The 17,196-nt window shown below is 43.2% G+C and overlaps 1 protein-coding gene across 1 annotated transcript in view; it reads left to right on the plus strand.

Annotated features, from left to right (window-relative positions):
• The window catches only part of plcg2 (phospholipase C, gamma 2), a gene marked incomplete at both ends in the record, with an annotated part of 41,996 nt that overhangs the window by 23,550 nt on the left and 1,250 nt on the right, over positions 1 to 17,196 (plus strand). Inside the window, 17 exons of the mRNA XM_080474751.1 lie at positions 1,560 to 1,632; positions 2,920 to 3,021; positions 3,172 to 3,290; positions 3,421 to 3,506; positions 4,898 to 5,015; positions 7,341 to 7,509; positions 7,585 to 7,680; positions 9,806 to 9,892; positions 10,398 to 10,570; positions 10,645 to 10,845; positions 11,602 to 11,724; positions 13,334 to 13,514; positions 13,596 to 13,664; positions 13,748 to 13,857; positions 15,001 to 15,097; positions 15,212 to 15,284; positions 16,318 to 16,490. Coding sequence (XP_080330877.1) covers positions 1,560 to 1,632; positions 2,920 to 3,021; positions 3,172 to 3,290; positions 3,421 to 3,506; positions 4,898 to 5,015; positions 7,341 to 7,509; positions 7,585 to 7,680; positions 9,806 to 9,892; positions 10,398 to 10,570; positions 10,645 to 10,845; positions 11,602 to 11,724; positions 13,334 to 13,514; positions 13,596 to 13,664; positions 13,748 to 13,857; positions 15,001 to 15,097; positions 15,212 to 15,284; positions 16,318 to 16,490 — 2,050 coding nt within the window. The remainder of the gene's footprint in view (positions 1 to 1,559; positions 1,633 to 2,919; positions 3,022 to 3,171; positions 3,291 to 3,420; positions 3,507 to 4,897; positions 5,016 to 7,340; positions 7,510 to 7,584; positions 7,681 to 9,805; positions 9,893 to 10,397; positions 10,571 to 10,644; positions 10,846 to 11,601; positions 11,725 to 13,333; positions 13,515 to 13,595; positions 13,665 to 13,747; positions 13,858 to 15,000; positions 15,098 to 15,211; positions 15,285 to 16,317; positions 16,491 to 17,196) is intronic.

Genomic DNA, 17,196 nt, shown 5'->3' on the forward strand with positions numbered 1-17,196 from the left:
CCTCCCACTCCTCCTCCTCCTCCCACTCCTCCTCCCACTCCTCCTCCTCCTCCTCCTCCCACTCCTCCTCCTCCCACTCCTCCTCCTCCTCCCACCCCTCCTCCTCTTCCTCCTCCTCCTCCTCCTCCTCCTCCTCCCACTCCTCCTCTTCCTCCTCCTCCCACTCCTCCTCCCACCCCTACTCCTTCTCCCACTCCTCCTCCTCCTCCCACTCCTCCTCCTCCTCCTCCTCCCACTCCTCCTCCCACCCCTACTCCTTCTCCCACTCCTCCTCCTCCTCCTCCTCCTCCCACTCCTTCTCCCACTCCTCCTCCTCCTCCTCCTCCTCCCACTCCTCCTCCTCCCACTCCCACTCCTCCTCCTCCTCCCACTCCCACTCCTCCTCCTCCTCCTCCCACTCCCACTCCTCCTCCTCCTCCTCCTCCTCCTCCTCCTCCTCCTCCTCCTCCTCCTCCTCCTCCTCTTCCTCTTCCTCCTCCTCCTCCTCCTCTTCCTCCTCCTCCTCATCGCTCCGTGTCTCTTTGTTTTATTTATTTTTGTTTTTGGAGCTTTTTCGTGTTTCTCTGGTTGATTTTCTTTTCTTTTTGTTGTTTTGTTTCCTTCTGTGTTTTTCAGTTCAGTGTGTCTGAAGTTTGTTTGTGTGTCTGAAGTTTGTTTGTGTGTCTGAAGTTTGTTTGTGTGTCTGAAGTTTGTTTGTGTGTCTGAAGTTTGTTTGTGTGTCTGAAGTTTGTTTGTGTGTCTGAAGTCTGTTTGTGTGTCTGAAGTTTGTTTGTGTGTCTGAAGTTTGTTTGTGTGTCTGAAGTCTGTTTGTGTGTCTGAAGTTTGTTTGTGTGTCTGAAGTTTGTTTGTGTGTCTGAAGTTTGTTTGTGTGTCTGAAGTCTGTTTGTGTGTCTGAAGTTTGTTTGTGTGTCTGAAGTCTGTTTGTGTGTCTGAAGTTTGTTTGTGTGTCTGAAGTTTGTTTGTGTGTCTGAAGTTTGTTTGTGTGTCTGAAGTTTGTTTGTGTGTCTGAAGTTTGTTTGTGTGTCTTTGTTGTGTTTTTGTGTGTTTTTGTTGTACTGTGTCCTTTTGGTGTTTATTTGTAGTTTTTGTGTTTCGCTGTAGTTGTTTTTATCTCTTTGTCTCATGTTTCTTTGTTTTGTTTTTGTTTCCTGGTAGTTGAATATTTACTTGCAGGTATTTCCTGTCTGTCTGTAGTTATTGTGCATCGCTGTGTTGTTGTATTTATTGTTTTCTAGTTCTTTGTCTCTTTGAAGTCAGTTTTCCTCTCCGGTTTTGTGTTTTTGTCTGTTTATTTTTCTGTCTTTTTTGAAGTTTTTTTGTATTTATGTGGTTCCTTTGTGTCTGTTTTTTTTACATATTATTTCTCTTTGTACTCATATTTTGTGTTTTTGTAGTTAGGTCTGTTGGTGTCTGTAGTTTTGTGGCTTTTTTTTTGCAGTTTTTGTGTCCCTTTGTTTTTTTGTATTTTTTTTTGGTGGGGCGGAGTGTTTCTCATGAATATTACATTGTACTCAGATATTCTATGTTAGGTGTATTCATACAGAACGTTTTCTCCACAGTAACACAGATAAACCCGACGCTTCAGCGGTTCTGCTGCACGACTTCCAGAGATTCCTCATCTACCACCAAAAGGTAAAAGATGTCTTTATTCATGAAGGTACAAACTGTACTAATACTAGTACTCTACTTGTACACATGAGTATCTGGATCTTTGCGGTTATTTAATCTCTTAGTAGTAATTTTAGTCACATCTTTTACATGTTTTCTTCTTGTTTCTCTCTTAACATTTGAAACTTTTGAGTTCCAGTTTATTATTTGAACCTAAAGTTTGCTTGTTGTCATTATGTAGTAGTATCGCAGTAGCAGTGTCTCAAAGAGTTGCGTTTTCAGTGTTTCTGCCCTTTCTGTGTAACTAAACAAAAGTTTTCTCAAACGAAAACGTTGCGATGATGCGTTTCCTCTTGTAACATTGTCGTGGAAACGGGGCCTTAGTTCTTATTTTGTGTTTCTCTGGTTGATTCTGTGCTTCACCGTTTGCAGTTTTTCCACGTTTAATCACTTTGTGAACTTTTAACCTGTAATATTTAACCCAGAATGTATAGATTTGGCCATTGAATCTTTAAAAACTAAAACTCGAGGAACTGGTGAGCGAATCTGTGACTTTAAACCGTGATGAGGTCTCATCAAAAGAGAAAAACATTCAGACTCGTGTTGTCAGACGATTAAAATATTTTAACTAGATTAATCACAGGATTGCTGTGGATTCATTTTGATTAATCACTATTAAATCCTGTGGACATTTACCGTCATTCTACCCTGCAGATAGGTTAGCTGCATTCAAATTTTTAATCCGATTAATCATGATGATGGATTAAAACACCTTAACGTGTCCATATTGACAGTCCTGATAAAAAGATAAGAGGAAGTGTGTTTAGTTTTTTTAACTTTCACCAATGAAAGGTTATGTTTTATCTGTGTTTATTTATTTATTTATTAGTTTGTTTCTATGTATTTTACCAACTTTTTACAATAACTACTCCTCTGAATTCCATGAACTCTTCAGGGATGATTTATCATCATTAAGACCACTCCATTAGATTTTGGTACGTTCACTAACTGTTTCCAAATAAATCCCCCAAAACTGAACAAATGTCCCATATAAAGTGGAGGAGAGGCTCCTCATGGAACTCAAAGGAGCTCAGCGTCTGTTGCCATGGAGACGCTCCCTGCTCAGTGTTTCACAGTGATGTAGCTACCTGACAGTTAGCATCGATATGAGCTAATGGCTATCATGCCAGCGATGCTAACTCGGTTCTTCAAACAAATGTGGCGTTTGGGAAGTTCTGCGCTCTACTGAGTGTAGCTCTAGGTTTTTTCAGCTTCTAGAGGACTTGTACTGAATGATGTGTTCCTCTTCAGGAGTTGTGGGCCAGCGACCTGAACCAGGTACGAGAGCTGATGACCACCTTCATCGACGACACCATGAGGAAGACCAACGACCCCGAGTTCACCGTCAGCGAGGTGCCGGCTTCAAATTCCCTCCAGACAATCACTGGAGGAGAAACGTGGAGATGAAGGCCGTTAAATCCTCCGTTAAATCCTCCGTTAAATTCTCCGTTAAATTCTCCGTTAAATCCTCCGTTAAATCCTCTCCTCCATGTGTCTCCTCAGTTCCTGAGCTTCCTGTTCTCCAAGGAGAACTCTGTGTGGGACGACAAGTTCTCCCAGATCAACAACCTGGACATGAACAACCCTCTGTCACATTACTGGATCAGCTCGTCCCACAACACGTCAGCACACACACACACACACACACACACACACACACACACACACACACACACACACACACACACACACACACACACACACACACACACACACACCCACACACCCTGACGTGCTGCTTCCTGTTCACAGCTACCTGACAGGTGACCAGCTCCGCAGCGAGTCGTCCACCGAGGCCTACGTCCGCTGCCTCCGTCTGGGCTGCCGCTGTGTGGAACGTGAGTGTCGCTCAGGAACCGTTCTGTTTTGGCGCTTTCGCCTCTTTTTAGCTGGAATGTTCTGTCTTTTTCTATTGTTTTGTTTCTGGATAGTTTTTGTCTTTTCCCGTTCTAAGCATTTTGTTTGGTTTGTATTGATGTCTGGTTTGTTTGTTTGTTTACTTGCTTGTTTTGTATCTTGTTATAGTTTGCTGTCTTTTTGTTGTTGTTTTATGTCTTAATTTACTTTGTCTTGTATCTTCAGATGTTAATTTAGTTGTTTTATATATTGTGGTAGTTTCGTCTCTTTTATTGGTGTTTTGCATCATTGTTTGTTGTCGTTTTTAGTTGCTTTATATGTATTTGTGGTAGTTTTGTTTCTTTATTTGGTTGCTTTGTATCTTCTGGTAGTTGAGTGTCTTTTCCTGGTCATTTTGGATGTATTTGTGGTAGTTGTTTTTTTTTCTTTGGGGGGGGGGGCTTTTTGGATCATTTTGGAGGTTCTTGTCCTCGTTTTGTGGCTTTCTGTGTCTTTTAACATTGTGTTGTGTTGTGTTACGTTGTGTAACAGTGTGTTGTGTTGTGTAATGTGTTGTGTAACGTTGTGTTATGTTGTGTTGTGTTACGTTGTGTTGTGTTACGTTGTGTTGTGTAATGTGTTGTGTTACGTTGTGTTGTGTAACATTATTGTGTTGTGTAACATTATTGTGTTAAGTTGTGTTGTGTTACATTGTGTTGGTTGTGTAACGTGTTGTGTTGTGTAATGTGTTATGTTGCGTTGTGTTACATTGTGTTGTGTAATGTTGTGTTACGTTGTGTGGTGTAACATTGTGCTGTGTTGTGTAACATTGTGTTATGTTGCGTTGTGCTACATTGTGTTGTGTAACATTGCGTTGTGTTGCGTTGTGTTACATTGTGTTGTGTTACATTGTGTTGTGTTACATTGTGTTGTGTAACATTGTGTTGTGTTACATTGTGTTGTGTTACATTGTGTTGTGTAACATTGTGTTGTGTTACATTGTGTTGTGTAACATTGTGTTGCATTGTGTAACGTTGTGTTGTGTAACATTGTGTTGCATTGTGTAACTTTGTGTTGTGTAACATTGTGTTGCATTGTGTAACGTTGTGTTGTGTAACATTGTGTTGCATTGTGTAACGTTGTGTTGTGTAACATTGTGTTGTGTAACATTGTGTTGCGTTGTGTTGCATTGTGTAACGTAGTGTTTTGTAACATTGTGTTGCATTGTGTAACGTTGTGTAACGTGTTATGTTGTGTAACGTTGTGTTGCGTTGTGTAACGTTGTGTTGTGTAACGTTGTGTTGTGTAACGTTGTGTTGTGTAACGTTGTGTTGCGTTGTGTGATGTGTTGCATTGTGTTGCATTGTGTAACGTTGTGTTGTGTTGTGTGCAGTGGACTGCTGGGAAGGCCCCGGGGAGCCCATCATCACACACGGCTGGACTCGAACCACCAAGATCAAGTTTGAAGACGTTGTTAAAGCCATAAACGAACACGCCTTCGTCACCTCAGAGTAAGAACCTCCTGCTGGTTAGAACCGGGTTAACTGGCTGGTTAGCAGTGGTTTAACTCGTTTAACTGGCTGTTTATATGTTGTTTAACTGGCTGGTTATAACTGGTTTAACTGGCTGGTTATAACTGGTTTAACTGGCTGGTTATAACTGGTTTAACTGGCTGTTTATATGTTGTTTAACTGGCTGGTTATAACTGGTTTAACTGGCTGGTTATAACTGGTTTAACTGGCTGGTTATAACTGGTTTAACTGGCTGTTTATATCTTGTTTAACTGGCTGGTTATAACTGGTTTAACTGGCTGGTTATAACTGGTTTAACTGGCTGATTATATCTTGTTTAACTGGCGGGTTATAACTGGTTTAACTGGCTGATTATAACTGGTTTAACTGGCTGGTTGTAACTGGTTTAACTGGCTGGTTATAACTGGTTTAACTGGTTGGTTATAACTGGTTTAACTGGCTGGTTATAACTGGTTTAACTGGCTGGTTATAACTGGTTTAACTGGCTGGTTATAACTGGTTTAACTGGCTGATTATATCTTGTTTAACTGGCTGATTATAACTGGTTTAACTGGCTGGTTGTAACTGGTTTAACTGGCTGGTTATAACTGGTTTAACTGGTTGGTTATAACTGGTTTAACTGGCTGGTTATAACTGGTTTAACTGGCTGGTTATAACTGGTTTAACTGGTTGGTTATAACTGGTTTAACTGGCTGGTTATAACTGGTTTAACTGGCTGGTTATAACTTGTTTAACTGGCTGTTTATATCTTGTTTAACTGGCTGGTTATAACTGGTTTAACTGGCTGTTTATATGTTGTTTAACTGGCTGGTTATAACTGGTTTAACTGGCTGGTTATAACTGGTTTAACTGGCTGGTTATAACTGGTTTAACTGGCTGGTTATAACTGGTTTAACTGGTTGGTTATAACTGGTTTAACTGGCTGGTTATAACTGGTTTAACTGGCTGGTTATAACTTGTTTAACTGGCGGGTTATAACTGGTTTAACTGGCTGATTATAACTGGTTTAACTGGCTGTTTGTAACTGGTTTAACTGGCTGTTTGTAACTGGTTTAACTGGCTGGTTATAACTGGTTTAACTGGTTGGTTATAACTGGTTTAACTGGTTGGTTATAACTGGTTTAACTGGCTGGTTTAACTGGCTGATTATAACTGGTTTAACTGGCTGATTATAACTGGTTTAACCGGCTGATTATAACTGGTTTAACCGGCTGGTTATAACTGGTTTAACCGGCTGGTTATAACTGGTTTAACTGGCTGGTTATAACTGGTTTAACTGGCTGGTTATAACTGGTTTAACTGGCTGGTTATAACTGGTTTATGCCTCTTTCTTGTTTGTTTATTGTCTTGTTCTGCTTCGCTGTCATCTTCTTACTGTATTAATTTATTCCTTTGCAAAGGGTCGGGTTTCTTTTTGGTTGTTTTATCTTCCAGTATTTTTATTAAATGTACTTTGCATTAATTCAGGCAGACAGTTCCAAGTTGTTATTCTCTTTATTATTATTTATTATTTATATTTGCAGTCTTTCATGGTGTCACAGAGTTTAGAAGCAGTGTCATAGAGATTCCATCGGGTTTGTCAAGCAGTCGTCAAAGTGAATCACACAACTGCAATATATCTTATAACACTGTACTTCGTATTCTTTGGTGGTTTTAGAGGTTTTTTATGCCTTTCTGTTTTCCTGTTTTGTTGTATGTATTGTGTTTTTTGCTTTGTGGTTATTGTGTTTCTCTGTTACCACTTATTCTGTGTTATTTTGCCTCTTTTTGTTATTCTATGGTTTCTGGATGTCTTTTGTGTTTTTGTGTTATGTTGACTTTTTGTTTTGTTTTTTGTTCTCGTTTCGGGTTATTTTGTAATTTGTTGTCCTTTTGTGGTCATTTTGATGATATTTTGTCAGTTTTTTTTGTAATGTTATGGTTGCTTTGTGTTTTCTTGGGTATTTTGTCAGTTTTCTGTGTGTCTGGATATTTTTCTGGTTGTTTTGTGTTATTTTGTTCCTTTTTTGTTATTTTCTGGTTGTTTAGGGGAGTTTTGTCAGTGTTTATAGTCATTTTGTGGTTGTTTTGTTTTATTTTGTGTCTCTTTTTCCTTATTTTGTGGTCGCTGTGTGTTATTGTGTTGTTTTTTGTAGTGTCTGGGTGGGTTTTGTGTTTGTTTTTATGTTACTTTGTTGTTTTGTTGTTTCCCACGTCCTGTTGCAGAGGACTTCATTAGTTCTGATCTTCTCCTGCTCTAACACTTTGTTCAGTTGTGAGGAAAGTGATTAAGTTGTGCGTTGTTGACGTTGTGATGCTGCTCAGCTTCCCGCTCATCCTGTCCATCGAGGAGCACTGTCCTCTGGAGCAGCAGCGGCAGATGGCCAGGATCTTCAGAGACGTGTTCGGAGACAAACTGCTGAGCGACGCCGTGGAGCAGCTGGCCGAGCAGCTGCCGTCTCCCACGCAGCTGAAGGGCAAGATCATCCTGAAGGTACAGAACTCCGCGGGGGGCCGGGGCCTCGGGGTGACGGTCCATGACCCGGGTCTGTTTGTTTCCCTGGAGCAGCACAAGAAGCTGACCGTGGACGGAGACGGAACCACCAAGGACTTCTGGAAGGGCCAGAAGCAGGGAGACCTGGACATATGGGACCCCGTGGACCAGGTAGAGCCACGCCCACGACCCAACCCCTGAAGGCTCTTGTTGGTCCTGTAGAACGGTGCTTTTCCACCAGTTCCTCCTCGATTTGATTACTCACTATTGACTCTTTTCCACTATGTGTTAGTCCCACTACCAGATACTCTCCCGGTACCAGGTACTCTCCCGGTACCAGGTACTCTCCCGGTACCAGGTACTCTCCCGGTACCAGGTACTGTCTTGGTTCCTATTCCAGGTTCCCAGCGAGCTGTGGCCAGTAGACAATGTGACGTCAGCAGACGGCAGCCTCTGATTGGCCGCCGTGTCACGACACAGTTGAGTCAGAGGGCGTCTGGTTCAGCCGCCATTTTAAAACCCGATCAGAACCAGAGAGAGACGCTCAGAACTCAACCAGTGGAGCAGCGAGAAGCTGCAGACGTTTCTTTGTCTGGTGGCGAAGAAGATTCAGGAGCGACACGCTACCAGGATCAGGAGGTCTCCCAGCCACGATACCACTGGTGTTTAAGATTAACTGGTTCCCCTGTTAACTGGTGACCTTCTTCCTCCAGCCTCCTCTTTTCACAGCAGATGTTAAAAACCCGACCAGAATCCAGAGCCGAACGCCGTTTAACCACATTTATATTAAAGGTTAAAGTATCGTAGCGTTTAGGGTTAGGGTTAGGGAGTGTAGGGGGAGTAGAGTAGAGTCTGGGAGTGTAGGGGGGAGTAGAGTAGAGTCTGGTAGTGTACGGGGGAGTAGAGACAAGTAGAGTCTGGTAGTGTAGGGGGGAGTAGAGACAAGTAGAGTCTGGTAGTGTACGGGGGAGTAGAGACAAGTAGAGTCTGGTAGTGTACGGGGGAGTAGAGTAGAGTCTGGTAGTGTAGGGGGGAGTAGAGACAAGTAGAGTCTGGTAGTGTAGGGGGGAGTAGAGTAGAGTCTGGTAGTGTACGGGGGAGTAGAGTAGAGTCTGGTAGTGTAGGGGGGAGTAGAGACAAGTAGAGTCTGGTAGTGTAGGGGGGAGTAGAGACAAGTAGAGTCTGGGAGTGTAGAGTAGAGTAGAGTCTGGGAGTGTAGGGGGGAGTAGAGTAGAGTAGAGTAAGGCTCAGTAGGTTCTCGTGGAAAAGATGTGAGGGAGAACATTCCTGCTGAAGCTCCAAACACTCAAAAGACCAACAAGATGTTGTATTAGAGTTATGTGTTGTTGTGTTGTTTGGTTTTCTCTAGTTTAATTTCTTTTATCAAGTCTTTTCTTTTTAACACATTTATATCTTGTGTATTTTTAACATTTTTTGTTGTTGTCATTTTGTGTGTTTTTCTGTTGGTTGTTGTTTTTCCCATCTTTTTGTTGTACTCTGAAGTCTTTTATTATTATTTTGTTGTTTTTTCCACAAGAGGAACAATATTCCTCTCCAGTTTTGTGTTTTTCTTGTTTTCTTGTCTAGTCAGACGATTGTTTTGACATCGTGTCTCTTGTTGTTGTGATTCTGTCTCGTTAGTTCATTTCATCACCCGTTCGTTTTGTTATTTGGTTGTTTTGCATCTTTTTGCAGTAATTGTCTATTTTAAATTGTTTTGTCTAAAAAGTTTTTGTCTTTTCCCGTTTAAACGTCTTTTCTGCTTGTTTTGTATCGTCTTTTAGTTTCTCTCTTTTTTGAGTTGTTTCCTGTCTTTATGTTGTATATTTGTGTCTTTATGTACTTTGTCTTGTATCTACTTCTGGTAGTTTATTTCGAATGTTTATTTGGTTGTTTCATAATCTGGTAGTTTTGTCTCTTATTGTTGTTTTGTAGTTTGTTGTCTTTTTTAGTTGCTTTGTATTAATTTGTCTTAGTTTTGTTTCTTTATTTGGTTGTTTTGTACCTTGTGGTAGTTGTGTGTCTTTTCCGGTAATTGTTGATGTATTTCTGATAGTTTTGTTTGTGTTTTTCCATCTTGTAGTGAACGTTTTGGGTCTTTTTGGATTCTTTTGGAGCTGCTTGTGCTCGTTTGTCTTCCTGCTGAAACCTTTTGTTGTAGATTTGGTTTTCTTTCTTTATCGTACAGTTTCTTTGGGGTAGTTTTTGTACTTTATTTCATCGCCATCTGATAGATTGTTGTCTTTTGAAATAGTTTTGCATAATTAAAGTGTTTTTGTGGTGGTTTTTGTTTCAGCGGTGGAACCGACACTATTGTGTGATCTCTGACAACAAGCTGTACTACGCTGAGGAGTACGAGGAGGAAGAAGAAAACTTAGAGAGCGTAAAAAAAAACCCCTTTTTTTTGTGTGGTTTGACTTAGAACATAGTTTCTATAATGAGCGTTATATTTAAACTTAAAAGGTTTTCTTTGTTGTGGCGCAGAGTATACGTAAATGTCGATATTTTCACTAAATCAAACACTTACTACACTAAATGACTACAAACATAGAGACACTTTCAATTCAACCTTCTGGTGCAAAATACAGTGATATTCCCATAAAGCTTCTGCTGTAGTTGTTGTTGTTTACATCCTGGCCGCATGGCCGTGAGGCTGATCCTAGTTTAAACGGCAGCGTCACTGATTTCTCAGTTCTGGTCTCAGTGTCGTTTGTTACTCGTGTTTTAATTGGAGTTATGATCATGTGCCGGGTGGTTTAAACAGGTGAGATGAAGACTGTATTAACGTGTGTGTGTGTGTGTGTGTGTGTGTGTGTGTGTGTGTGTGTGTGTGTGTGTGTGTGTGTGTGTGTGTGTGTGTGTGTGTGTGTGTGTGTGTGTGATTTCAGCAGCAGAGTGAGAAGCACTCCTCGGAGCCGTGGTTTCACGGCGGGATGATGGACGCCCGGCTGGAGGCGGAGCGTCTGATCCAGAGTCACTGCGCGGAGAGTGGCGGTCTGGACGGGACCTTCCTCGTGAGGAGGAGCGAGCGCAACCTGGACGACTACAGCCTCTCCTTCTGGTAACGAGCTTCTGACAAACGCCCTGGACCCGGCGGCAGGCGGCATCAAGTGACCTGTGTCGTGGTGCCTTCAGGCGCAGTGGGAGAGTCCAGCACTGTCGCATCCGCTCGGGCTGGGAGGGCGGAGCCACCTTCTTCTACCTGACGCCCAACCTGCACTTCCCCAGCTTGTTCGCCCTGATCCAGTACTACCGGGAGATGCCGCTGCGCTGCCAGGACTTCGAGCTGCGCCTCACCAAGCCTGTCCCCAAACCGGAGCCCCACCAGAACCAGGGGTCCGTTACACACACACACACACACACACACACACACACACACACACACACACACACACACACACACACACACACACACACACACACACACACTTAAAATTTTTTTTTTTTTTTTTAATTTATTTTCCAGGGACCGTGTACAAAAATATTCGTCTTGCTTCCTACCAGATTTTAGCTGTTGCTAGTTTCCACCTGCAGTCACACAACATAAGAATATATATTTACAAATATAACGAGCAGTAAAAACTCTTAACCATGTAACTAGTAACCATGAAAACATAAAAATTACTACAGATATTAAAAATCTTATGGAGCACATTATAATACACATTATAAATGTAAACTACAGTCAAATTAGGGACTATTATTAACATCAACAATAAACATTAAAATTCAACACCTGGATTAATAAATTCATATAAAATACTAGAATACATTAAACAACAATACAGTGGACAGTTAAAATAGACGGATGTGACACAGCTGGTTTTTCTTGGTTCCACACTACAGATTCAGACTGAAACTGATTCCAGAGTTTGATGTTTTAAATGAAAAGGCTGTTTGTGTCATGGTGGAGGATGTTTTGGAGATGAAACAAGTTTCTGGGTGTTTGTTCAGAGTAAAGTTTGATGACTTGTTTCAGTGGCGGTGGAGCAGTATTGTTAACAATTGTGAAGATGGTTTTTAAATTAGTATATAGGATAGAATTGTCAAAACTCACTCACACACACACACACACACACACGCTGTGTTCAGGTGGTTCTACAGTAATCTGAGCCGCGGTCAGGCTGCAGATTACCTGATGAGGATTCCTCGAGACGGAGCCTTCCTCATCCGGCAGAGAGAAGGAGAACCCGACTCCTTCGCCATCACCTTCAGGTACAAACTACAGACTCCACACACACACACACACACACACACATACATCACATTTACTTTATAGAGTGTTGGGACTTATGTTTGGTTGTTAGCATTAATTTACTGGAAGTAATAAATCACTGGAAGTAATTTTATTAAAATTGAAATTATTAGTGGAAGTAAACGGTCATTTACTCATTAACAACTCCTAAAGTAATCGATTAATTACTTAAAGTTAATAAACGATCAAAAATTGTTTATTAATGAAAAATTATTCATTTCAATAAATTTGTTATTCATTCATTAATAATAAAAGGGGGGCACCACCAGAGAATCTTCAAATAGCTAATACCAAAATATCGGTCTAATTTGTTAATATTTCTGTGTAAAAATATAACAATCTTAAATAAAAGGGAAGGTGTGAGATCCGAGCACAGACTGTTACAAACCAGTGAATTGTCAACAATAAATACACAATAATCACCAAGAATCGTTCAATTCAGCTAACAGGCGTTTATTAATAAAAATGTATTAATTCATAAATAATTCAGAAATCATCTCATAAATCAACACATTCAAGTAGCAAACATGGAGAACTAATCTATTAAACAGCAACACTATGTACAAGTGTGTGTGTGTGTGTGTGTGTGTGTGTGTGTGTGTGTGTGTGTGTGTGTGTGAGAATGGGTGTAGTGACCTCGAATGTCCACTGGGGGAGGCAGACGCCGGGTCAGTGTGGTGACCGTGAAAGTGTCCACGGGTGATGGATGCATTGGTATACCCATCCAAGATGGCGGCTCTGGTGGGGTTCTCACAGAGCCAACATGGCGGCACAGTTTCACTGATGCAGAGTTGTTGCTGTGACGACGACGCTCCCCGAGGTCACGGCGTTCCGCTCCTCCTGGTGGACGGAGTCAGTGGATCCCCCTGCTGTTGGAGTGCAGTAGTGCAGCTTACGGGAGGGGATGCGGGGGCCATGGTGGGGGCCATGGTGACCCCCACCATGGCCCCCTGCTGTTGGAGTGCAGTAGTGCAGCTTACGGGAGGGGATGCGGGGGCCATGGTGGGGGTCACGTGACTAATGGCGAGTCTAACCAAGCGGTCAGCAGATGTTTCTTTGTTCTCAAAGAAAACGTGGTTCCCCCCGTTTGTCAGGAGGGAGTGAACAATGGATGGAGAGGCACATTTACATAAGTGGGTGAAGGTGGGCGGAGCCACAGGCTGCGAGGGCAGAAGGTTTTTTACCACAGCGTCAGACAGGCTGCAGAGAATGTCTCTGTATGTTTAAAGTATGAGTACATAAACCACCTCAAACGGACTCTTCTGGTCTGGACTTCGTTTTCATCTGTTGAGCTGCGTAAAGCCGAGCTGGGGCGTAGCTGGGACGTACCTGGGACGTAGCCTCAGTGGTCATTTGAATAGTTTGGACTCATGGTTTGAGCCAATTGGTTAGTGACAAACAGTCACTACATTATTATTATTTATCAACTTTTCCCGTCACATCTCGTTTCTCTTACATTGACGTTAAACAGATGAAGGTAAAACTAAAAGGTTTTACGTCCTTGGGTTCTTGTGTATTGGAAGAGTTGTTGTTTTGTTTATTGTTGTTGTTGTTGTTGTTTGTGTCCAGAGGAGACGGGGAGGTGAAGCACTGCCGGATCCAGAAGGAGGGCAGCGTCTATCTTCTGGGCACCACCACCACCTTTGACAGTCTGGTGGAGCTGGTCAACTACTTCAGGAAGAAGCCGCTGTACCGGAAGACCAAGCTGCGCTACGCCGTCACGCCCGAGCTGGTGGACCTCTTCAGCACGGTGGGTGTGGGCAGCAGGGGGGTGGAGCCTGTAAGACCCCGCCCCCCCCTTGTGTTTGACCTTGGGACCTTTCCCCCGCAGGAGACTCACTGCGCGTCGCTCTACGAGGTGAAGATGTACGTGGAGCCCAACGAGATCGAGCCCTCGCTGGTGAGTGGGAGTTTCTCCTTGGGTGTGTTTGTTTCGATCACCACGCTCACCGGTGGGGGGGTGGGGCTTGTTTTCCCTCCCAGCCCTCGACCACGGTGCGGGCGGCGTACAGCTACCAGGCGACTCGGCCCGACGAGCTGAGCTTCAGCCGGGGAGCTCTGATACACAACGTGAGCAAGGACGACGACAACTGGTCAGCCCACACACACACACACACACACACACACACACACACACACACACACACACACACACACACACACACACACATTTTGTGTAGTTTGATATCTTTTATGTTGTGTTGGTGTTCACTTATTGTTTTGTAGATCCTTGTTCTATTTATGTCATCAATCTGTTTATTTACGTTGTTTGTTGTTCCTTTGTTGTTCCTTTGTTGTTTATTGTTTCTTTGTTGTTTATTGTTCCTTTGTTGTTTGTTGTTCCTTTGTTGTTTATTGTTTCTTTGTTGTTTATTGTTTCTTTGTTGTTTATTGTTCCTTTGTTGTTTGTTGTTTCTTTGTTGTTTGTTGTTCCTTTGTTGTTTGTTGTTTCTTTGTTGTTTGTTGTTTATTGTTCCTTTGTTGTTTTGTTGTTTGTTGTTCCTTTGTTGTTTGTTTGTTGTTTATTGTTTCTTTGTTGTTTATTGTTTCTTTGTTGTTTGTTGTTCCTTTGTTGTTTCTTTGTTGTTTGTTGTTCCTTTGTTGTTTGTTTGTTGTTTCTTTTGTTGTTTGTTTGTTGTTTATTGTTTCTTTGTTGTTCCTTTGTTGTTTATTGTTCCTTTGTTGTTTATTGTTTCTTTGTCGTTTGTTGTTTATTTGTTGTTTGTTGTTCCTTTGTTGTTTATTGTTCCTTTGTTGTTTATTGTTTCTTTGTTGTTTCTTTTGTTGTTTGTTGTTTGTTTATTGTTTCTTTTGTTGTTTGTTTGTTGTTTCTTTTGTTGTTTGTTTGTTGTTTATTGTTTCTTTGTTGTTCCTTTGTTGTTTGTTGTTTCTTTGTTGTTTGTTGTTCCTTTGTTGTTTATTGTTCCTTTGTTGTTTATTGTTTCTTTGTTGTTTGTTGGTTGTTTATTTGTTGTTTATTGTTCCTTTGTTGTTTGTTGTTTCTTTTGTTGTTTGTTGTTTCTTTGTTGTTTGTTTTTCCTTTGTTGTTTGTTTGTTGTTTCTTTTGGTGATCCCTGTTTCTTGATGTTTTCCTGCTTTATTTTTTGTGTCTTTTAGTTATTTCGTGTTTGTTGTTTTGGTTGTTTTTCACTTTCGTTATCTTCCTTTTCTTTGTTTTCATTGAACGACTTGATTTGCCCTCCCTCCGCCCCTCGCCTCTCTGTCGCCCCCTGCAGGTGGAAAGGAGACCTCGGTGGGAAGATCCAACACTTCTTTCCTGCGAACCACGTGGAGGAACTTTCCAACAACTCTCAGTCGGACAGCAGGGCTCAGGTGGAGATCAGGTCCAGCGCTTCCTGCGGCAGCGCCCATCAACATCCACCCTAACTCTGTGTGTGTGTGTGTGTGTGTGTGTGTGTGTGTGTGTGTGTGTGTGTGTGTGTGTAGGATCTGGAGGACAACCCTCTGGGTGAGCTGTGTAAAGGAGTGGTGGACATTTCCAAGTGCAACATCCAGAACCGTGAGTCGGTCCTCCTCTGCTCCTCCTCTACTCCTCCTCTGCTCCTCCTCTGCTCCTCCTCTACTCCTCCTCTGCTCCTCCTCTGCTCCTCCTCTACTCCTCCTCTGCTCCTCCTCTGCTCCTCCTCTGCTCCTCTACTCCTCCTCTGCTCCTCCTCCACTCCTCCTCTGCTCCTCTACTCCTCCTCTGCTCCTCCTCTGCTCCTCCTCTGCTCCTCCTCTGCTCCTCCTCTGCTCCTCCTCCTCTACTCCTCCTCCTCCACTCCTCCTCTGCTCCTCTACTCCTCCTCTACTCCTCCTCTGCTCCTCCTCCTCTACTCCTCCTCCACTCCTCCTCTACTCCTCCTCTGCTCCTCCTCCTCTACTCCTCCTCTGCTCCTCCTCTGCTCCTCCTCTGCTCCTCATTATGAATGATTACTTGGTGTATTTGAGGTAGTTATTAGTTAGAGAAGGTTAAGTTTTCCTCTTCATTTATATATTTATTTATTTGTACTTATGAGTTTTACCAACTTCTCGCCTGAATTACATGAAATCTTCAGGGATGAATTAGAGTTTAACTCTAAATGTTTCTGAATAAATCCCATAAATCTGTCCCATACAAAGTGGAGGAGAGGCTCCTCATGGAGGAGGTCAAAGGAGATCAGCGTCTGTTGCCATGGAGACGCTCAGTGTTTCACAGTGATGTAGCTACCTGACAGGCTAGTTAGCATCGATATGAGCTAATGGCTATCATGTAGCAATGCTAACTCGGTTCTACAAACTAATGTGGCGTTGGTGAAGTTTTGCGCTCTACCGAGTGTAGCTCTACTTTATTTGTTCGTTTGATTCTTATTCTTTTTCCTTTGTGCTGTTTGATCACATGTGTCCGATCCTGAGAACCGATCTGCACATCGCAGTACATGTACAGCGTGAACACTTTGTTCTTACCGGGCAGCTTGAGATGTCCGCGTGCGATTCGCTCTCACGGTGAGGCTTTCTGTTGGTGTGCGTGTGCGTGGGTTCTGGGTTCTGGGTGTGTCCGTCCCGGGTCACAGTGTGCAGCGGGAAGAACGAGAAGCCTCACGTGTTGACGCTGCAGAGCCTGGAGCAGGACGGCCTGCACTTCGACCTGGCCGCCGACTCGCTGGAGGAGCTGTTCAAGTGGTACCAGGTGGGCTGGGACATCACGCAGACCGAGATGAGCAAACGGTACAACCGCGAGCACGAGGTCAGTGTGGGATGGCCAACACACACACACACACACACACACACACACACACACACACACACACACACACACACACACACACACACACACACACACACACACACACACAATAGAATGGTTACGAAGGGAAAATGCGAGGGTATTTCATTAATGTCCTCTTAATAGTTGACTGTACGCATTGTGGTGGGGGGTCAAGGGTCATCATGCACAGCTCAATTCAATTCAATTCAACTTTATTTATAAAGCACCAAACACAACTCAGTCATGTCTCGGAGCTTTTAACAGAGAAAAGAGAAAAACCCAACGAATCCACATGAGCAGCAGACTGATTTGCGACTGTGGAAAGAAAAACTCCTCCAACAGGAAGAACCTTTGTAGAACCCAGAGTCAGAGGTGGAGGCTTTCTGAGGACTGGTTGGGAAGGGGGGGGGGGGGGGGGGGGGAGAGAGGAGAGGGAGAGGAGAGGAGAGGATAGACAGAGAGATGGAGGGGAGGAGAGGAGAGGAGAGGAGGAGAGGAGGGAGGAGAGGGAGGGGAGGGGAGGGGAGAGGAGAGGATAGACAGAGAGATGGGAGGGGAGGAGAGGAGAGGAGAGGAGAGGGGAGGGGAGGAGAGGAGGGGAGGGGGAGGGGAGGGGAGACAGAGAGATGGGAGAGAGGAGAGGAGAGGAGAGGAGGGGAGGGGAGGGGAGGGGAGAGGAGAGGAT

This window comes from Lipophrys pholis (assembly GCF_963383615.2).
Source record: "Lipophrys pholis genome assembly, chromosome: 11".
Taxonomy (NCBI): domain Eukaryota; kingdom Metazoa; phylum Chordata; class Actinopteri; order Blenniiformes; family Blenniidae; genus Lipophrys; species Lipophrys pholis.